The sequence below is a fragment of the Oryzias latipes genome, chromosome 19 (genome assembly GCF_002234675.1).
Source record: "Oryzias latipes chromosome 19, ASM223467v1".
NCBI lineage: Eukaryota > Metazoa > Chordata > Actinopteri > Beloniformes > Adrianichthyidae > Oryzias > Oryzias latipes.
Genome location: NC_019877.2, coordinates 11,960,351 through 11,980,517, shown reverse-complemented (window position 1 = coordinate 11,980,517; position 20,167 = coordinate 11,960,351). Strand labels below are relative to the sequence as shown.

The following is a 20,167-nucleotide window of genomic DNA, read 5'->3' as shown; positions in this document are numbered from 1 at the left end:
CAAACAATAAAAAAACTCACATTGCATTCAGTCGGACATGGCATAGAAAGCCCGTCTGCAGTGTCAATTAAGCAAAAACATAGAAACATTTTAGTCGTAAGCCATGTGGAGGTAGAAGTACAGTTGTGTAGTATAGGCTGTAATTTTAAAGATATTTATCACTTCAAATCAAAGGAAGTTGATTAACATAATTAAAAAGCAGGCTAAATGAACAAAAGCCAACCAAATTAATAAAGTGTGTAGTTAATTGCTTTTTGATGTAGACATCCGAAAAGGCAACATGTTGATAAAAAGTGTTTATTGAAGAAAGGGAAAAAGAAAAGCAGAAATCAAAATCCCCAAATTAACAGGTAAATGTGATAAAACAGATTAATATAAAGTTCTGTGTATGGCATACAAAGGAAATAAAAAATATTTAACTTGAACTATTTATCTAACAGGATTTAATAAGAATTTGAAGTATTTAGAAAGGTTTTTCTCTGTGTGGCGCTGAGAGGGACTGGCAAACTCTCCGGGGTTTACCCCGCCTTTGCTCAAAAGTTGCTGGACAGGCTCCAGCAACCTCGTGACCCTGAAAAGGAATAAGCAGATTTGGGCAATGGATAAAGGATGGCCTAATTGTTCTAATTGAGACAGAAATCCTGACAAAATTTGCTGGGTTCTTAAAAAAGTTGATATAATTGAACTGAAGCAAAAGAGTGGGCAAAGTTTTATTTCTGCAGAAAAAGAATGTTCCTTCTGCTAACAACAATGAAGAAATGTTACTAAGGATAGCCGTGTGTCAACAATAGTTGGAGGATTTCCAGTTGGTTATAAGGAAATGACTGTGCATTTTATAACAACAGGAAGATCAGCAAAAAATTTAAGGGTGGAAAGAAATACAAAAATAATGTTTTAAACAGCTGAGCGGTGAGGTGGCTTCTAAAGCTAGAACACAGACGTGAGGTAGAGCGTGAAACAAGCTAATTGCTGCCAGATCTAGATGCAAAAGCTTGTAATATCTTTTGGCACAGCTTCCTGTCATTACCCAACTCCAGCAGAGACCTCAGGATACAATATAAAGCAGGTTGATAACTCAGCTGAAATTGCTTTTGTGAGGCAGCTTACACACACTTAATTGAAAATCATCGTCTAAATACAAAAGGAAAAGAGAGCACATTGCAGCTCACTACAAAGCATTATGTGCAGTGAATTCCTCACAGGATGGTCAGATTTACCAATGATGCTACATTAATACAACATGTAGACAGATGTAAACTGGACCAATGTTATCTGTATGCCTGAAGGGAATCCTGGAGTGCTTTTTATCAGACATATTGACTGGAATTTACTCCACAACTTTTCAAAAATCACAAAGTGAGCGTGACACTGTACAGTAAGCGTTGTGTTGCGTCCACCCACCTACCGGCAAACACGCCCTAACTATGCACAACTTCGAGGTCTAGCAATATCAAAACCCTCCTCTCTAGGGCTGCACGATATGAAGAAAACTCACGATTTGCGATATTAGTGATCAATATTGCGATGACGATATAACTTGCGATACATTAAAAAATAGCAAAACAAGTAAATACATAATTTTCATTACATTGCAAGAGTTTTATTCAAACAAGAGTCAACATACCTTTAATTACACTCTAAATGACCCTCGTCTACATAATAGGAGAGCAGCTAACATCAAAGGGCTTTGTCCGATTGGTCAATGATGTAAAGGAGTCCATCTGATTGGTCAAATGCATGAAGGGATTTATTTGATTCGTTAAATACTTTAAGATGCCATAAGATTGTTTTAGCACATTTAAGGTAATCATTTACGGCAATTTTCACTTTTGCGATATGCGTATTGCACAGCTTGATATCGCGGTAATGATAGATTTTCGATTTATTGTACAGGCTCTCCCTCCCCCACAAACAGTTATGAATACAAAATTACACATCACATAACCTTTTGACACCAAACTATACAAAAACTTGTTTTTCAGTGTAGCTTGGACTTTTTAACATAGAAGTCAATGCAAAAGCGCTCCTTTTTGAAACTAGCACACACTGCTTGCTCACTGAAGGAACTGAAACATTCGGTACTTCAGGATTGGCTTCAAATTCAGGAACGGAATATGGGAAAGTGATATGCCACAGTCTTGTTCTTTACACATCGATCTCAAGATTAGTGTTTAACAAAATCAACATTTTATTCCCTTTCTGTTCTCTTTCTTAAAACAGGAATTCATTTTAAATCTTTTTTTTTTACATTTTTACAAAAGCTAAAAATTAGATTTGCTAGTTTTTTTTTTAAACCTTTCAACTGCTCTCTGTAAACAACATTGTTAGAACATTAACCTCAGTGGGATAAAGCCTGCTGTGCAAGCACTGCAAAAACAATACAACAGAAAATGCCAATACAATGTTCTTTACATCCAGTTTATAAACATAAAACAACGTTTTATAGTCTTTGCTGTTAAAAATATCTGTCTAGAACAAAAATATGACTTCAGTATCAGACAGAACAAAAACATGTTTTCATTATATTAAGAAGGAAACCATTTCAATATAGCAATCATTCTTGCAGTCATTTATGAATGACTACAATAAACAGCCACAGGCTTTTTAGTGTTTAATTACACTAATACATAAAGACCATTTATTTCCATTTTAATCCACTTTGTGACTCAAGCGCATTATCGAAAGAAAAAGAACCAATAGATTACCTAGCTATTTATGTGACACAATGCAACTAACATTCTTCTAAACCAGTGGTCCCCAACTTTTTTTTCCATCCCAGGCCGGTTTAATTTCAGACAATATTCTCAATATTCTCAATGTTTCAATGTTCCGGAGCGATTGATAAATATAACTTTAAATGATACCCCTGAATTAAAATTTTGTAGATTTTAAAAAGAGGAAAAATGTTGCAACTTTATTAGCAGCCTTTTTGTAACATTAGGGAATCAGTTGCAGCACATCATACAGGACAGGCTTATTCCGTGGGAACAACCTGCTGCAGTAAATTACAGCGCCTTGCGTAAGCATTCGGCCTCCTTGAACTTTTAAAACCTTTTGCCACATTTCAGGCTTAAAACATAAACATATAAAACTGTTTTTGTTTAGTTTTTTTGAAGAATTAACAACGAGTGGGACACAATCATGAAGTGGAACGAAATGTATTGGATATTTCAAACTTGTTCAACAAATAAAAAACTGAAGTATTGGGCGTGCAAAATTATTTAGCCCTCTTGACCCTTGTGCTATCTTATGGGGTCCAGATGACCCCACCCTTACATTGATGTGTTCTCCCTACCATGACAAAGGTGGGTAAAGGTGGAGAGGATTTCATGCAATCCATGGACACCAGTGAAGATCACAAATCATTGAAGAAAAAAGGTTCAGCACACTGTCCAATATGGGTACCTTACGATAAGATACGATTTGCGACATGATTTGCGATACATTGCTCACAATAACGATACTATCACGATATGGCGATAATGTGATAATCAATATAAATCATCTCTAACAACTCACGATATATCAAACTTTAAGAAAAACTTGAAGAACAGTTTTTCCCATTTATCTTTTAGTTTTTAAACACAATGATAATGAACAATTTGTGTCCTATTTGGTGTAATGAATGACTGACTTTTGTGTAACATTGCTGAAATCAGTAATACTCTGTCTTTAACAAACGACGACAATTTTCATTTGGAACTATCTGTAAAAGTCGGTGTAAACAATAGTGAACATGAACAGCAGTGCCATTATTTAGTACACAATTGCTGTAAACAGTATAAAAAATAAATAAGTCAAGTAGCTGCCAGGTACATGTGTATTGACTTTTGAAAAACAAAGCCATAGCCATCGCATTATTTCAAAAAATAGCTGTAAATCAGATATTAATTCTGTGAACAAATTATAGCGTCTTTGTTAAAAAAAAAAAATGACACCATTTAGTGCAAATGTGGTGCAAACAAAAATAAAATTTTCCCAGACAAAAAAAACAGGTAGCTAGGAACTTTCCTTTAAGTTATTTAAGACATAAACTGCACTCAAAATAAATGATCAGGGATAAAATACATGAACTTAAAGTGCATCTAATAGTAAACATCTTTGTAAACAAAACTTTTAGGAAAAGGCTGCATGTATGCTGTATGCTGTATGTAACGCCGCTTGTCTACCGCTGCTTTGAGTAGAGACAGGGGGTATAAGGGCAGGGATACCACTCTTTCTGCCGGTTCCATCTCAACCATAGCTCTGGTCTGGGCGTACAGTGCAGGGTTCCTTTTTTCAGTATTTCCGAGAGGGAATGTCAAAGCGTGGCTCTAATGCATTCAATAAAAAAACGAAATCCCTCGTTCTCCACCTCGCTGCAGGAACAGAGCTCCTTGTACATTTAAACAGCAATCCCGTTTTTGCCTCTGCTCTCGCAGACGGTGGAAGCTTCGCCTTAAAAAAAAGGTTTCCGCGCCAGGCTGTGTTGGCTTGAGGCCAGCAATAGCCACTGCTTTCTCACACAACTCCGAGTGATGTAGCTTTAATGCTGCCGGCGCGTCTTTTAACTTGCTGCTCTCGCTGTTCTCCTCGTTTTTCCTCTCCTCCATTTTTGTTTGAATGTGTATTCTTCTTCGTCCGCCCGCAACAGACGATCTCACAACAAGCGCCCCCTATCGACCATCCAAAGAATCGTCTTACCAAAGGATGATTAATATAACGTTTTACAGAGTCTTCAAACGTAAATAAAAGGCTGATACTTGATGAATACGCATCGAGAATCAATCACGGGACTAAATATCGCGATATATCACCATATCGATATTTTGGCACCCCCCTACTGTCCAAGGCACGTTAACGTTGGGAGTGGACCCCACAAGACAGCACAAGGGTTAAGTTAATACTTTGTAGCGCCACCTTTTGCTGTGATTACAGCTGTAAGTCGCTTGTGGTATGTCCAGGGCTCCAGACTGCGAGCAATTGGGCGCATTTTGCGACCAAAATTTGAGAGTGTGCGACTGAATTTTACATCCAGTCGCACATGCGCGACCAGTAAATTTGCCTCCCCCACCCTTCGTATTTTTTTATACATCAAACGTGGAAGGGGCACGTCAATGATCAATGAAATAATCAATGAGATGCAAGTCCACACGGACGCAGGCAGACACACACACTCGCGCACATACTCATGAAACGCGAGCACGTACACTCTCGCGTGATACCTGTCTGTGAGGCGGCCACTGCGTGTGAGAAGAATAGGGAAAGCCACTGTAAGTGGCTAAAATGTGTGTAGGGGGAGGGGCCTAGAGATAATCGAGTGCGCGTAAACATCTGTGGGAAGGAAACTGAGACAAATATCACAACCTGATATGTGCGTCTGAACTATGGGTAAGCGAACTATTGATTCGTTCTTCCGACCTGTGGCTAGTGTACCAGTGCCAGAGTGTACAGCAGGGGTCTCAAACTCGCGGCCCGCGGGCTATTTGCGGCCCTCAAGATGATATTTTGCGGTCCCCGCCTTAATATGAAGGTTTAATGTTACTGCAGCCCGCCAGTTTGTATGAATGACACTTTTTCATTGTCGTGCGCTGAGCTGACAAAGCAACCAATCACAGTGGTGTATATGACTCTTGGGGGCGTGACAATGACAGGGCTTGAAAGCAGGACACCTGACAGCCCCCTCCCGGGACCACATTAAGGAGTTCCTTACTTTCCTTTAGAACGTATTTATTCGCTCGTAATTTTCTAAATACATGCAGTCCGTGCTGAACTTTTCTCTGGGCCGCACAGAACCGGAGGAAGGTTTAGGTTTTGGTTACGGTTACGGCGGCGCATCAGACGGTTTATGCACGGCCGTTACGGCAGCACACCGCTCCCGCGGGAGTCGGGTCAGCTGAGGAGAATAAATGTCCCACACCTGCATGCGTGACGGCTAACGGGGCTTGAACTTTAAACACGTGCGGGCAAAAACAACATTAGTTTTAGACACACTGAAAATACGTGGGGAAAATGCAACGATAGACGTGTTTGAGATGAACCGGCACCTCGCCTGGATCGTTGGGGAGACCAGGCGGGGGGGCTGTGAGATGAAAGCGAATCTGCAGCAAGACTGAAAGAGAACAGGAAATTGGAATTGTCCTTAACATTCAATTTAGTTTTAATATTCTTCTCCCCCTTAGTATGATCTGTGTTATTATATATTTTATGATTATTTTAATGTTTTGTGATGTATGTAGCCTTTTTTAATGAATTGGTATTTTAAATTATTTTAATTAATCACTCCACTACAAAAACCATCAGGACACATGTCCCATAATGCATTGTTTTGTAGTCTCTAGTTTCCAGCTGTGTCCGGGTAGGTTTGCCCCTTGCTCCCACCCCTTTCTCGCGATATTTTTGTGATGATTGACAGTTGATGTTGGAGCAAAAACAAAAATATATGTCTCACAGCAGGTGATCTGCGCAGCGTTGAGTTCACCTGGGTGATCTCAAACACGCTTATTGTGCATCTTGGCTGAACCTATTTGGTTTCACAAAGATAAATTCCCATCTGTTTTCTTTACTTATTTGTACTGTCATGACAGCGATGGTGCTGTCAGTTTACCTTCTTGTTGCATCTTCAAAAGTGCAGAATAAAATGTGACACTGAATTTGAAACAGCACATTGTAATTTCTGCATCTATTATTAAAGTATTTATTAGTAATACAGTGGAAATTAGTAGATTTGGTTAGAATGTTGATTTACGGTATGCGCCCCTAAATTTTCTGGTTGCGCCCCTAAAATTTTCAGTTAGGGGCCACAGTGCTCCTAGTGAAAAAAGTTAGTCTGGAGCCCTGATGTCTCTATCAGTTTTTCACATCAAGAGACTGAAATTATTGCCCATTCCTCCTTGCAAAACAGCTAGAGCTCAGTGAGGTTAGATGGAGAGCTCATGCTAACATGTTGCTTTTTTTTTTCTTTAGTTTCGTTGTTCAAAAGCAAAACTGAAAGTTTCCAGATTTCAAAGAGTAGAAAGAAAAACTATGAACCTTCCAGAAAGAAATGTCAGTGTCATTCTAACTAGCAAGTGTATTAGAGATGCACTAATCCATTTTATTGATTTTCCAGACAGTTTCAGTGACAGTATCAATTTTTACTATTATTGAACATTTTTGAAAAGTTTATGTGGGGAAAAAAGATTCTTCGTGATATCCAGTTCATTTAGACACAAAAGAAGTTTCTATAACTGTAACAGCTTCCACACACAACACAAGTTTGGGAGCTTTATTAGTGTTGTCTGTTTCACTTCGACTTCATCCTGAAAACTGAGAAAACACAAGAAGAACTAAGAGTAACCAACAGCAGGCCAAAAAACCCAACAGAAGTAGATTATCTACATTTTTTTAATCAGAATTCATTAAGTTTAAAGTACTTTTTTTTTTTATTTAATTGCAACTGTTTTGAAATTGCTGTTAATATTCTGTTAAATTACAAAGTTGCAACACAATGCGATTTACCAATCAAGCTAAACCTGTGTCTTTTTTTTAACATCTTTTTACATCTTTGAAACAATATACATATATCTACAATCTACAATATAATCTACAAACTTTGTCCACATGTGCTCAAGCTAAGGATACATTTTTATGGTCTTTTCATTGTGGTACGTAAAGTGCACATGTGTGACAATCTTTTAACTGACCACTGCTCACAAGCATCATTTAGTGACTGACTAAAAATGTAGAACATTTTGAGTTTTTTCTTCTTTTTTTTTTACTTTGTTTAACATAACACTCACATGTCACATCAATGATACAACTTAATCAAAGCCGCCCAAGGCTAGTTATAGAATAGAACTGCCACTCCATGAAAACGCCCTGAAGACTTTTAACTGCAAGGTTTTGGCTTGATCAAGTATTTAGACCAATACACACAAACAAGGGCATTTAATTAAATAGCATTAGAGCTAAAAGCCTGTCTGTTGCTGCTTGTAGCAGTTGTAAATCCGGCTGCAACCACAATCAATAACTGACAGCTCAATTATGAAGGCTGTCAGGAACTGGCGGTGTAAGACCCAAAATGCAGAAGACCAGGCTTGAATTAACCAGAACATTACAAAAACCATGGAGAAACAAAAAGATGGCAGCGCACAACAGAACAGGTGACCTCACCCTGAAGAACAGCAAACCAGACACTTGCAAACACTGAGGGTAATTGACAGAAAGAAAAGAGCTGGAGTGACTGATAGGAGAACAACCCAAAACATGACCAAAACCCAAAAGCACGATTGAAAAACCAAACTAAAGCACAAAATCCTTACTAAGTAAACTCCTTGAACATTTTAAAGGTGTCATCTGCCCTATTATATAAAACATCTAGAAATGGAATTGAAAATTATTAAATCCCAAAATCCCAACATATATTAGAAGGTCTAGGTTAAGATATTCAGCAGAAAACTTGCAAACAACATCACTCCATTTAATAGCTGTATTAATTAATATTTTTATGATCCCTGAACACAGAAATACAGCAAACAGCTAGCCTGTCAAGAAGTGTCTTTCAGACATTTTGTTTTAATTAATTTGGTCCTTTTAGCATGTTTGTGCCTTTAGAAGACAAGTAGTAAAGAGTGACGTTATTAACTAGCTCTTTAACATAGCTTCAGATTCACAGTGACTTATCCACTGGATTCTACTGGACTACACCACACAGTAGCTGTGCTATAACCAATTTCAGGTAGTGGACAAATTTAACTGAAAAATATAAAGACGAGCACAAGTTCCCATGGTGATATGCACATGTAATGAGAAATCCAAACTAAAATGTCACTATTCAATTATTTTTCCTCGTATTTGGTTTCCATTTCTCACTTCATAAATTCATCCAACCTGTCTGTGACCATCTATCCATCTTCTTAATACAAATGTCCCTTTCGAGGTCACTGGGTTGCCAGAGCCTGTCCTGGCTACTGTAGAATGAAGGCAGGGTACAGATTGGGCACCAGCCTGTCACAGGGTACACAATCACTCACACATGCACACCTAGCGACAATTTAGTTTTGTGGTCTCGCTGTTAAACAGATTTTTTTCTATTTAAATTAGTTTTATATAGTCCATTGTCCTCTGCATTCTGATTGGCTGTAGACTTTGTCCCCTCTGTGTCTCAAATGTGTCTTCCGTCCAGAATACGTTCAATTTGCCAGTAGCATAAACCTTCAATAGCGATAAGATCTCTGCTTTCATTCTATAACACGTCTCTTATTTTTCTACAAAGGTTTGACATTGAGAGTTTATAAAAGACAAAAAAAGTGTAAAAAAGGTTCATGTCTGTCTAAGAAAAGTGCATAAAGTGTTTAGTGATTAATTGTTTGCGGATTTCACTTATCGCGAGTTATTTTTAGACTATTACTCCAGCAATAAAAGACAAATCACTGTTATGCTTTAAAGTCTTATATCAATATTTATTGCACACTTGTCTTCTATATTCAGTGTATTTATCATAAAACTATATAATTTTGCTGTATTTTTTCTAAATATTACTAGAATATATTTTTAGGGCAAAACCTTTATTAACTGCGCTGTATGGCCTTAAAAAAGATGTTAATTCGCACTTTAATTATTCATGTTTTTTGTAATATGATTACAAACGGTGTAAAGCAATATTTCGCTATGTCTTTAGGTGGAGATAATTTTATACAGTGGAGAGAAAAAAAGAGAAATTTCTCTTTCTATCCCAACAACTCCTCAATCTGTAATTTATAATAATAGGACAATATTGGTACAGTTGAACAATTCAACAAGCCAAGTCTGTGTTATGTACTACATCAGTGACCTTTGATTCACACAGACGAGTTACACACCACTAACCATCTGTCAAGCAGCACAGCAGGACTCATCTCAGATAATACCCCGAGCTGCCTGTACCATAATCGATGTAGAGGCAACTGGAGAACACCCATCGATGTGAACCTGTGAGAGGGGGCAACTAGCATGTGTTTACCCGTTTGAGACTCAACTGCAATTATCCAACCAAAGGAGAAATCTGGCCCTCTGTATTCTTTATATAACACCCAAATCTGCATTTTTTTTTAAATGTCACTACAGTTGTTGAAAGAGAACCAATGGATAAAAAGCAAGAATTGAGTTTCTACAATACACACAGGGGTTAAGCTGTTAACTAGTTTCCTCCCAATGTTCACACCCCCCACCCACCCACCCCCCAGCTGCCTGCAGCTCTTTAACATGAGTCTTACCTTTGTCTTAGTGCTGAGCCAAGACAGAATAGTGTGGATCCACTTAGCTATGCACTGATTAAATAGGCCAGTTGTCATTTGTCTTAGCCAACATCTCACAGCAAGCCATTGGGAGCTGTACTATTAGAACTGCCTCACCAAGCAGCGCGACTCATAGTTAATATATAATTCCCTCTCTGAATGAGTAATAGCAAAGTCACAGTGACCTCCAAAGAGATAAAGACAATAGACAAAGTTTTCTAAAGGACTGAGGAACAGAATCAAATGTATACTATCGAAAATGAAGATTAAAAGCTTAGTATATTTCAATCTCTTAAGTTTGTGAGATATAAATAAAAGGGGTTTATGCTTAAACTAGATATAATTCAAATTAATTAAATGTATTTTTTTTAATCAGATGGAATTTCTTCACTGTAAGTTCCAGTAAAGATCTGCACAGATTTCATTTTTCAGATTCCATTGGAAGGCATACTATGTCATTTCAGCAATTGGCTACTGTAGGGCCAACCACTTGTCCTGTCATCTTAAAATAAAATGAAAAAAATTGTCAAAGGTATGGAGCAGGCATTTGCTTCTTTTCCTGCTAATGTGAGGATTGCCTCTTAAACAATTATTTTCAGTCCAGCTGGACCTCAAATCTTGACTCAAAACGCTCTAAGAAGGCCACAAAACTGTCTACAAAAAGTTAGGAACAAGGTTTGCCTCCATCTATGTTGTGATAGCTAGTGGGGCAAAAAAAACTGTTTACACATCTGTAGGACAGCACTAACCACAACGATGTTTCAAACAGGAAGGGGGTCAAGTGGAGGACGTACTGCGTACAGCTTGCAAAGAAATCATAAATCATAAATGTGAAATGAATGCTCCGAGCTTTGCAATTCCACTCAGGTTGATACAATTCACACAAGCAGCACTTCATGCAGATCTTAGTATCTACGCCACATCAGTGCTGGAAGCCACATCTGTTGGAGGATGTGTGTTCTGAAACATGAAGCTCTTTATAGCCTATGAGCAATTTAGAAACACGCCATAAAAACCACAGACACAAAAAAAACTGTGAATGTCCACGGCCCCTTTGTTGCATTCGATTGCTTTGAACCACTGAAATGAAATCATCTCCACTTGGGTCGGCTTGGCCCGCATTTTTAGCTCAATGCAAAAGCAAAGAGGACGAACACAATCAACTGTTGGCTCTTTAGGTCTGAATGTATGGGGAGAATAAAAAGCATTGTTGAAAGTGCTTTTTTCTTCTATGGATGAGCCTCGGCATGGAATTCTGTGGAAACCTTTAAATAAAATGAATGGGCAACAACATCAACAAAATGGAAAACATAAAATAATTCTGTTAGATTTCACAATAAGTCAGAATTTATCAAGTAACCATCATTTGAACTGGAGCCTTATTTCTGAGTTTATTGGGCTTGAGGTTGGATGAGGTTAGTATGAGGTGTAGAGCCCGAGTGAAGGCTGCATGTTGTACCAGCATGTCTCCAATGACAGCCCTCTAGGCTTGTTGACTAAAACCGTTTGGCCATTAGTTTGCCGCACTGTAGCTTTAAAATTCAAAATCAAAGCCATACAGAAGTACTTGGTTGACCAACCGTCAACAACCGTCAATAGAACTACTGTTTCCTCTTCAGCCATACCTAAAATCTATGTTGCCTATTTAATGTTCAACCCCTCGAAAAGAAGAATCAACAAATAGAAAACATGTGAGACAACAAGCTCTCACAAAATCTCAGCAGTGTTAAGTTTATTCAGTGTGTTGATACAGTCTGTTTGCATGGTGTTCTCACATTGTCTCGAATCACAGACTTAGGTAGTCTTGTTAAGGACAATAAAATCTTCAAGAAACTAAACTAATGAGATAAAAAGTTATTAAAAGTTTAAAAAAAATCATGTTCTGCTTACTTTTCCATTTAAGCTGTGGGAGGCTAAATAAATCTTCCAGGGGCAATGTTGAGTCACTTGTGTGATGCCACAGAAATAACTTGGCTTTAAAACTCTGGACTTTTTTCATTTACACTAAGCTGGCTGACTTTTTGTCTGGAACTTTCTGAAAACATTTTCTCAAGGTAAGAATAGTGAGCTATAAAGAAAAAATTGACTTTACTCTTCTTTTATGATGTATCCATGACTTAAATAATGATCAGCTTTAAATTAGCCGAAAACCAGTTTAGTTCATGAGAAAATCACCATTTAATTACGTTCGTCAATTCTGGAGTCAACATTCAATCTGAAATCCAAACTAAGATGAAAAACGAACAATTTCGTGCCGCAAACATGAAAAAGTTGCAACTGTAAGAGTCTCTGAGTCTTTCTCTGAACCAAAAGTGGAAAAAGCCATTTAATATTTCACAAAATATAAAATATGTTTCTTTTTTTTTTTAGTTGATACACCATTTTTCACACAGTTTTTGTGCGGAAGGACGTGCATCGTGGATTTTAAATTATGTTGAAGAAAAGGTTAGAGAAGAGGAAAAAAATTAAAGGTCAGGTGCCCAAATTGCCCTGAGGTGGCCTTTAGACACCTTCTAAACACTGTGGGGTTCTCTTAGTTTGGCATGTCAACATCAAAGTGTTGTAAATATAGGGAAACAAACATGACCATCCACACCCAGAAAGGTTGTTTTTTTTTTGTTGAGAAACTTGTAACAAATGAGAATGATAAATAAATGTAAACTAACAGTGTTTCCTTCAAGACAGGAAAAACGTCCATCTAAAAACTTGCATCTACTGTACTTTGCCATACTATCTACAGCGTTAAAATTGTTTATTTAAATCAGTGCACATTTCTAAAAACTAAAAGAGCATAATTTTTGTTTTACAAATATGCAGAAAGTCTTGACCAACAGTGGGGCAAAAAATATTTAGTCAGCCACCAATTGTGCAAGTTATCCCACTTAAAAAGATAAGAGAGGCCTGTAATTTCCTTCATAGGTAAACCTCAACTATGACAGACAAAATGAGAAGAAAAAAACATTTTTTAATCGCATTGTCTGATTTTTAAAGAAATTTATTTGCCCCATGTCAGAGAAAATCAGTAGGGACATGGCAACAGCCAGACTGTAAACCAGCTAAAGAATTACCTGAAAAGGTTTCATAAGGATGTCCTTGATCAGAAAAGAGACACGACACTCAGCAAACCCAGTCCACTCCACGGAAATCAATTAGAATTTATTGTTCGTCAATCGGCTGGTACAACTCGTTTTCATTTAAGAAACAGCATTAGATAACAAAACTCCAAATAAATTGACTTGGCCTAAGTTTATGTGCTCGGATTGTTTCGAAGCGAGCCATCAGTAGCTCCTCTATGACCCTAAGATCCTAACACAACCATTCCCATACTACAACAAACTAGTCGCTATCAGGCTAATTGAGCTAGCCTGCGTGCAAAAGTCTGGTAAGGTGTTCATCTGACAGACATTTTTAATGCTAGACTTTACTTTTAGCGTGTCATTACTATAACAGAAGAGGAAAGCCTGATCCAGGTCATTGTTTTTAAGGTCTACCAGAGATCCCGAATGGCATGGCAATTAAATAACAGCAGTTTTGAGGGGTAATCATTACCATTTTATGTCAGTTGGGTAAAAATAGGGGTGATCTTTTCAACATGTTATTGGCAAGAGCATGATAGCAGTGCTCTCCTACAACATAGTTCTTTCTGTCCCAGTTAGTGTCTATTTCACCACAACAGTTTTTTTAGCACCATCACCAGCCTAAGCATTCATCTTGCCAAAACTACAAAAATTTTCGATCAAAAGCAGATATTTTTTTTAATTCTATTAAACTGAACTTAATACTCAATACTTTTCTTTGAAGGTTTCAACTTTGAGAGTTTAAACAAGAGAGAAAAGTGTGAAAATGCTCATGTCTGTTTGAGAAAAGGGTAAAAAGTGTGTAGTGAGAGGTTTTACAGTCTTAAACATCTGTAATCCTACTTCGAGGTTTTAACCTATCACTATTTATTGTTAAAACGTCACTAATAAACAATAGAACACACTGTATGTCCAGAAGTTTGACAGTGAACAAAGGCTAAAAGTTAAGAAAATAGAAAGGAATAACTTTGATAAAGTCTGAAAAAACACCAACCATTCCTGTTTGTTGGGTTGTTCTTTTCCGTGATCTGTATCTTGAGCTTATCTCTATACACAACTGGCTAAAATAGGTCAGATAACTGCAAGTCAGGGTGCTCATAAGCATTAGACACAACAATAAAAACCATATCAGGTTTGTTCATCGGTTTGGGGCCATGATTTTTAAGCATCTTTCAGATTAAATACTTGTCAAATAGGTTGCTCATAAAAAGGATAACAGTCTGTTGGTTTTTTCTGCAAAGGACTTCTCTCGTTACGCAGCTGTAGACTTTACATTTATCAAACTATGTGGATGGTTGGGGTTATTTCACAAAAATGTGAAAACTAAACCTATTTCAGGAAAAATAGACAAAAAAGATTTTTTCTCAACTGATGTCCAGCAAATTTGACTCATCTGCTAGGTCGTTTTAAAAACGGTAACAGCCACTAAAATAAAGAATAAAAAAATGACTTAGAACTCCAGGAAGTCATCTGGGCTTTGTCCAAATTCGCTCACAACTCTGTAACCCCCTAATAGACTATATACTAGTGCGGCAGTGTCTAGTACCCTGGATTTCAGCCCCAATTCAGACAGATGCTACTTTCATATACATGTTGTTAAATTATAAACTGTTCAAACTCAATGCTTTGTGGTCTATATTAGCCAATCTAGTGAGCATCGATGCACACTAGTTTTTCGCAGAGACTTCTGGCAAATTTCTATTGCACTGGATTTTTGGAATTGTAGGTTGTGTTTGAAATCCTTCCCTACTCACTACATAGTGCACTATGTAGTCTGTTCGCCATTTTGTAGAGCTGTCCTAATCTTGAATTTCAAAATTGAGTGCGCTAGAAATTTCCCAGAAGTCTCTGCGACAAACCAGAGAGCATCAATGCTCACTAGATAAGTAAATATAGACCACAATGCATTGCGTTTAAAAGATTTTTCAAGTGAAAAAAATGTATTTTAATTTTTTTGATAAGACATCAAAGATTTATCTCCAGAACACAGTGGATTCATAAATAGTCTCCTTAAAAATGCTTGTATTTGTTAGGCGTTTACTTTGGCAAATCTGTGACATTAAATTTGCCTTTGGAAAAAAAAGGAGGGAGCATGGTGACCAAAAATTCAGGGCACTAGATAGTCCCACACAATATTGTTGTTTTTTTTAGTATTTATGGAGTAGGGAGGGAATTCGGACATAGCCGTAGATTTGGACAGCCGTACAAAATGGCAACGCCCCATATAGTCCACCAGTGAGAGAATTCGGATACAACCCTCCTGTCCACTTATGTAAGGATCAACAACTTCAACCAGGATGATTCAAATGTCACAAGAAGAGTCATCGTCAAGGAATTGAGTCACAGTCATAAAATCATGACTTAACAATAATAATTTAAAGTCGTGTCCATTGCATTTATAATAATGTTCAACAGCTTTGATTTTAAAAAATGGGCGGGGAAATCCCTGACACACTATGTATAAGGACAGCAACATTTGTCATTCATACTGCTGAGAAAGGATAAAAGGGAAATCTTTCACACGTACGCTAACAAAGCCTTGGGGACCATTATGAGAGCCTTTAAATAGCAGGACAAAAGTTTGGCTGAAACGGAAATGGATGCAGAGTGAGCACCGACAGCGTGACCGGTCTCACACAGCGCTCATTAGTGCTACTTGGTCAACATGTGAAGTTTGGAAAAGTGAAGGGGGAAAAAAAATAAAAACACAAAAAAAAAGCTTCATGCCCCAACAATCTTCCGTCACCATAATTTGGCAGCTGCCTCTCTTTCAACTAATGACTCACCCACTCGTGCACTGAAAGAGCCCTAAGAGGATTTTGAAAATAACAAGAAAATCGTTAGCATCTAGGTTTGCATAGTTTTGGGAGCCACATACAAATAAAAAAACTCACAAATGCTCCATCTAGCAGCACAATCTGGACTGAAAATACAAGAGCTCAATTAAAAGTCCAAGCTCAGGTTTTAGAGTAACCTGTTAAAATCGCCCATCAGTCAGCATCAGCATCACCCTATGTGGCTGAAAACGGTTCTATTATCAGGCATGGGCACGTGTTACATGGAGTGCAAGAGGGAAAGTATTGGGAAAAATCCTAATAAAATATGGCTATTAGCAAAAAATAAAGGACTAGTTTATGGGGCTGTTGCCTTAGAAACAACCCTGCAGATAACCAAAAAGAAACTCAACACACCACTGACAAGCAATACACGGATAAAAGATTTTTTTTAAAACACTAGCAGGACCCAAAAAAAGGAAAACTAGAAGATAAACAACAATAGGCCAAAAACATGAGAAAAAGTAAAGAATCAGTCATTTTAGGCATACAAGAGGAGCAGATGGTGATCCTACTTAAAGACCCACTCCGATGAAAATTGTGCTTTATACATGTTCTTGAGACTTTTTTCTGATGATGGAGGACATGTATTTAAAGAATTAAGTTAAAAATGTAGAAAGTACGTCAAGCTCCCTGCTCCGGTGGATTCTAAAGCATCCACTTGTAGACAAATAGAACCAAGTACGACTTTGTTTTCCTCGTCTAGACTGACTATCTGGGTCAAAGCTATACGGTTTTGTTGCACCGGTAATGTTAGGTTGGTGGTGTGAGGGGCTTTAAAGCTAGGGGGAAAGAGTGTGTAAACAGATGGGTGAGTTTGATTCTATTGAATTAAGGAGCTGTGTGTGTGTGTTTGTGTTCATCAGAACACACAATATTCATTGCAGAACTTTCAGGAAGGACTATAGAGAAGTGGTGAAGATCAAAACCATCTGACAGAAAGCCTCATGGCTCGAAAATAGACCTTCATAGTGTCACATAAAAGGGACCTTTAGGTTGTATTTACCGTTTTATTACATATGCAGAAGTATGTACTTGTGCATTTAAAGGTTTATTTACTATATCTTGATTGGCTTTTTTTAAATCACTAAATTTAATGACTTATACATGAGCTTGTTGCATGCAAGCTCAGTATTTCCAGCACCAGACGCTCTTTGTGATGTTTGTTCCTTTAAAGTCAAAATCCGATTGTCCGATCAATGTTTTTTTTTTTTTTTTTTAAGTTCCCGGTGGTCTTTTAATTATGACTGTCATTTTTAGCCACAATCAAAAAAAATCTTAGTTTTTTTCTATGACATTGCATATGCAGTCGTGAAGTAAGCCTGCCCCCATTTCCCATCATCCCTTTGTTTACACTCTCTCCCGCTAGCTTACAGCCCATACCCCCCCCCCCCTTCCCCCAACTGTAACAGACTGGAGCTGTGTAGTTGTGAGCCAGATGGATAAGGAAAACAGAGACGTACATGGATCCATGTGTGTACATGTGGATGCATCAGAAAAATGGAGTAGTAAGCCATGCGATGCGTATTTATTTTCTGCGTCACACACACACACACACGTGCTCTTTTTTTATGGATCTGCTCCTGATTCACAACGATTTGAAAAAATAAATACTCTTCATATTTTCCATTTATGTCTTCCATCATCAGAAAAATGAAACAACAACATGTTAAAACCATCCTTTTCCTCGGAGTGGGTCTTTGGAGCGACAGTGGAGGCTGAACGTGACAGCGGAACTCGAGAAAATTAACAACACCAGCATTTGAGCAGACTCCAACCCTGTAGGACCCCGCCGTCAACACCAACAGCGCGGATTATTCCAAGTCACAAATCAAACTGGGCTCGAAAGTCGTTCAAGTTTTGTGGCGGAGGCCCCAAAACACAGGAAACGGCGCCGCTCCGACTAGGCGCGCCTCTAACAATTCCCAATCCACACTCGGTCCTCTTCCTCACAAAAGACGCCCGCAGACATGCGACCGTCCCATGCAAACCACCAGCGCTGAACTAAAGTGTCCCCGAGAATCATTGGCATTCCTCCAGTTTAGTCAAATGCGAGCCCGTGAATCCTCTAAACCTCCCGGCGAGAACCGTTCACTCTCGTTTTCTAATCACAATTCTTCCCTGAACTTCTGAGAGCAGAGGGCTAGGGGGACGAGCTAGCGATGGAAGTTTTCTTACGTACCAACTCCATACTTTTCCTTCTTCGTGGGGACCCAGCGAGACATTCTGATCATTCAGGCGTCCCTGAGATGCCGTTCAGCCAGTTAGAAAAACTCCAGGTGTGTTTGCTTAGTTGTAAAGTAGACTTTTCTGTTCAGTTTTCTCCCAGATTTGGAGAGCTGCTCCGAGCAGCCATTTTCCATCAGTGACGGGACGCGCCGGCAGGGGGCGAGGCGGAGCAAAAACCTCTTTCAGGCAGTCCTGGTGCTTACAAACAAACTGCGGCCCGATCCTAATTACGTCATGACGAGCTGAGACATATTTCTTCAAAAGCAAACACATTCCTGAAGACAAACCATCAGTTTTATGATATACCAAAACAAAAAAAGGTATTTCATTAGTAATTTTGCCTAAAAGGTTTTAGCAAAAATTTAAAGGGTGCTTTTATTTTGAAAAAGTTTACACTTGAAACGAATGTTGTTATATGAGGGATTAATTTAAAAATAAAAAAGGTAAGAAAACCTAATTTAGAAAATTAAAAATCCAAGAACATTTTCAATAGTAAATGTATTATTCTTTATAAAAAATAAATTAACAGCATTTGAGAGTTGCATCAGTGCCTTCAGTTTTATGTCATGCCAAAACCAAAAATGTCTCTCATTTTTAATTATTGCTTAAAACTTTTTTTTAAGTGCTTTTATATTTTTTAAAGTATACACTCAAAAAATGTTGACTTTATATGAGAGATTAGGTAAACGAAAGTGAAAAAGAGAGAGTAAAACTGATTTAAACATTTAATAATTCGTTTATTTATCTCCTTTCGTTTATTCCCTTTCGGGGTCACAGGGCTGCCAGAGCCTGTCCCGGCCACTTGTGGCCGAAGGCAGGGGACACACCGCACAGGTCGCCAGTCTGTCAAAAGAACTATATAATAATCTCCAAGAATATTACCTATTTGACTAATTGTTTTTATTTGACAGTAGTAAAACAGTGAAATAAAATCAGTGTTCATTATAAAAAATGATTTCAAATTAACAGCTTCTGTGAGTTAAATACATAGTAAACCCTGACATTTACTTTTTGTTTTAGGTCATGTTTAAAAAATACAGTTTTTTTGTCCTGTTTATCCACAGCTTTTTCTTTCATTATTTACCTTTTTCTTCATTATCTGTGTATAATAATAAATCGAAAGGACCTTAGATGGGCTTCTGGCTTAAATGATACTGAAACTCTTTCTCTCTGAGGCAGTAACAAAATTCTGTTAATGTAATCTATGAATGTAAAATTCTTTGTTATAGTACATTTAATTCCTTCTTTGTCCATAAATTTAGAATACCTGCCTCAGTTTATGACCCCACGCCCCCATGACTTCCCTCACCTACAGATGTCATGTTAGCATTCAACCAGCAGAGGGAGCTCCCACTTTCAAACTCATTACAGTACATCTTTTGTCAAAAAGTCAACCTTGATCACAAGACAGTTTAGACCCCATCCAAAATTTTAACTTTCACCCTCCAAGTAAGTGGTGGCACAAATGTTATTTCTATTTATAATTTTATTTGTATATTTATATATTTAGAATGTCAAAAAAAATTCTAGCACTTTCTACTACAACTTTATCCTGTTGAGCGTTGCTGAGCAACTGGTGCCATCCCAGCTGTCTTTGTGAAAGGAGTAGGATAAAACCTGGAAAAGGTGCCATCCACCAAGATTAAAATGTCCATATTATTATTGTCTTAAAAACGTACATTTGTTACATTTGATTGCAAAGACACAGAAAACGTCGGTCTGTTTGTTTTTACAAAAAACTCAAACATCCAAATTTAGTTTGTTTTAATATATTTTTTAAAATACGTCTTGA

The 20,167-nt window shown here is 37.8% G+C and overlaps 1 protein-coding gene across 4 annotated transcripts in view; it reads right to left on the bottom strand.

The window, feature by feature from the left end:
- The window catches only part of dock1 (dedicator of cytokinesis 1), a 176,926-nt gene extending 158,382 nt beyond the window's left edge, over positions 1-18,544 (bottom strand). For all 4 annotated transcript variants that reach the window (XM_023949686.1, XM_023949687.1, XM_023949688.1 and 1 more), the window contains exon 1: positions 18,329-18,544. In XM_023949686.1, coding sequence (XP_023805454.1) covers positions 18,329-18,380 — 52 coding nt within the window. In that variant the 5' untranslated portion in view covers positions 18,381-18,544. The remainder of the gene's footprint in view (positions 1-18,328) is intronic.
- Between the last annotated feature and the right edge of the window lie 1,623 nt (positions 18,545-20,167).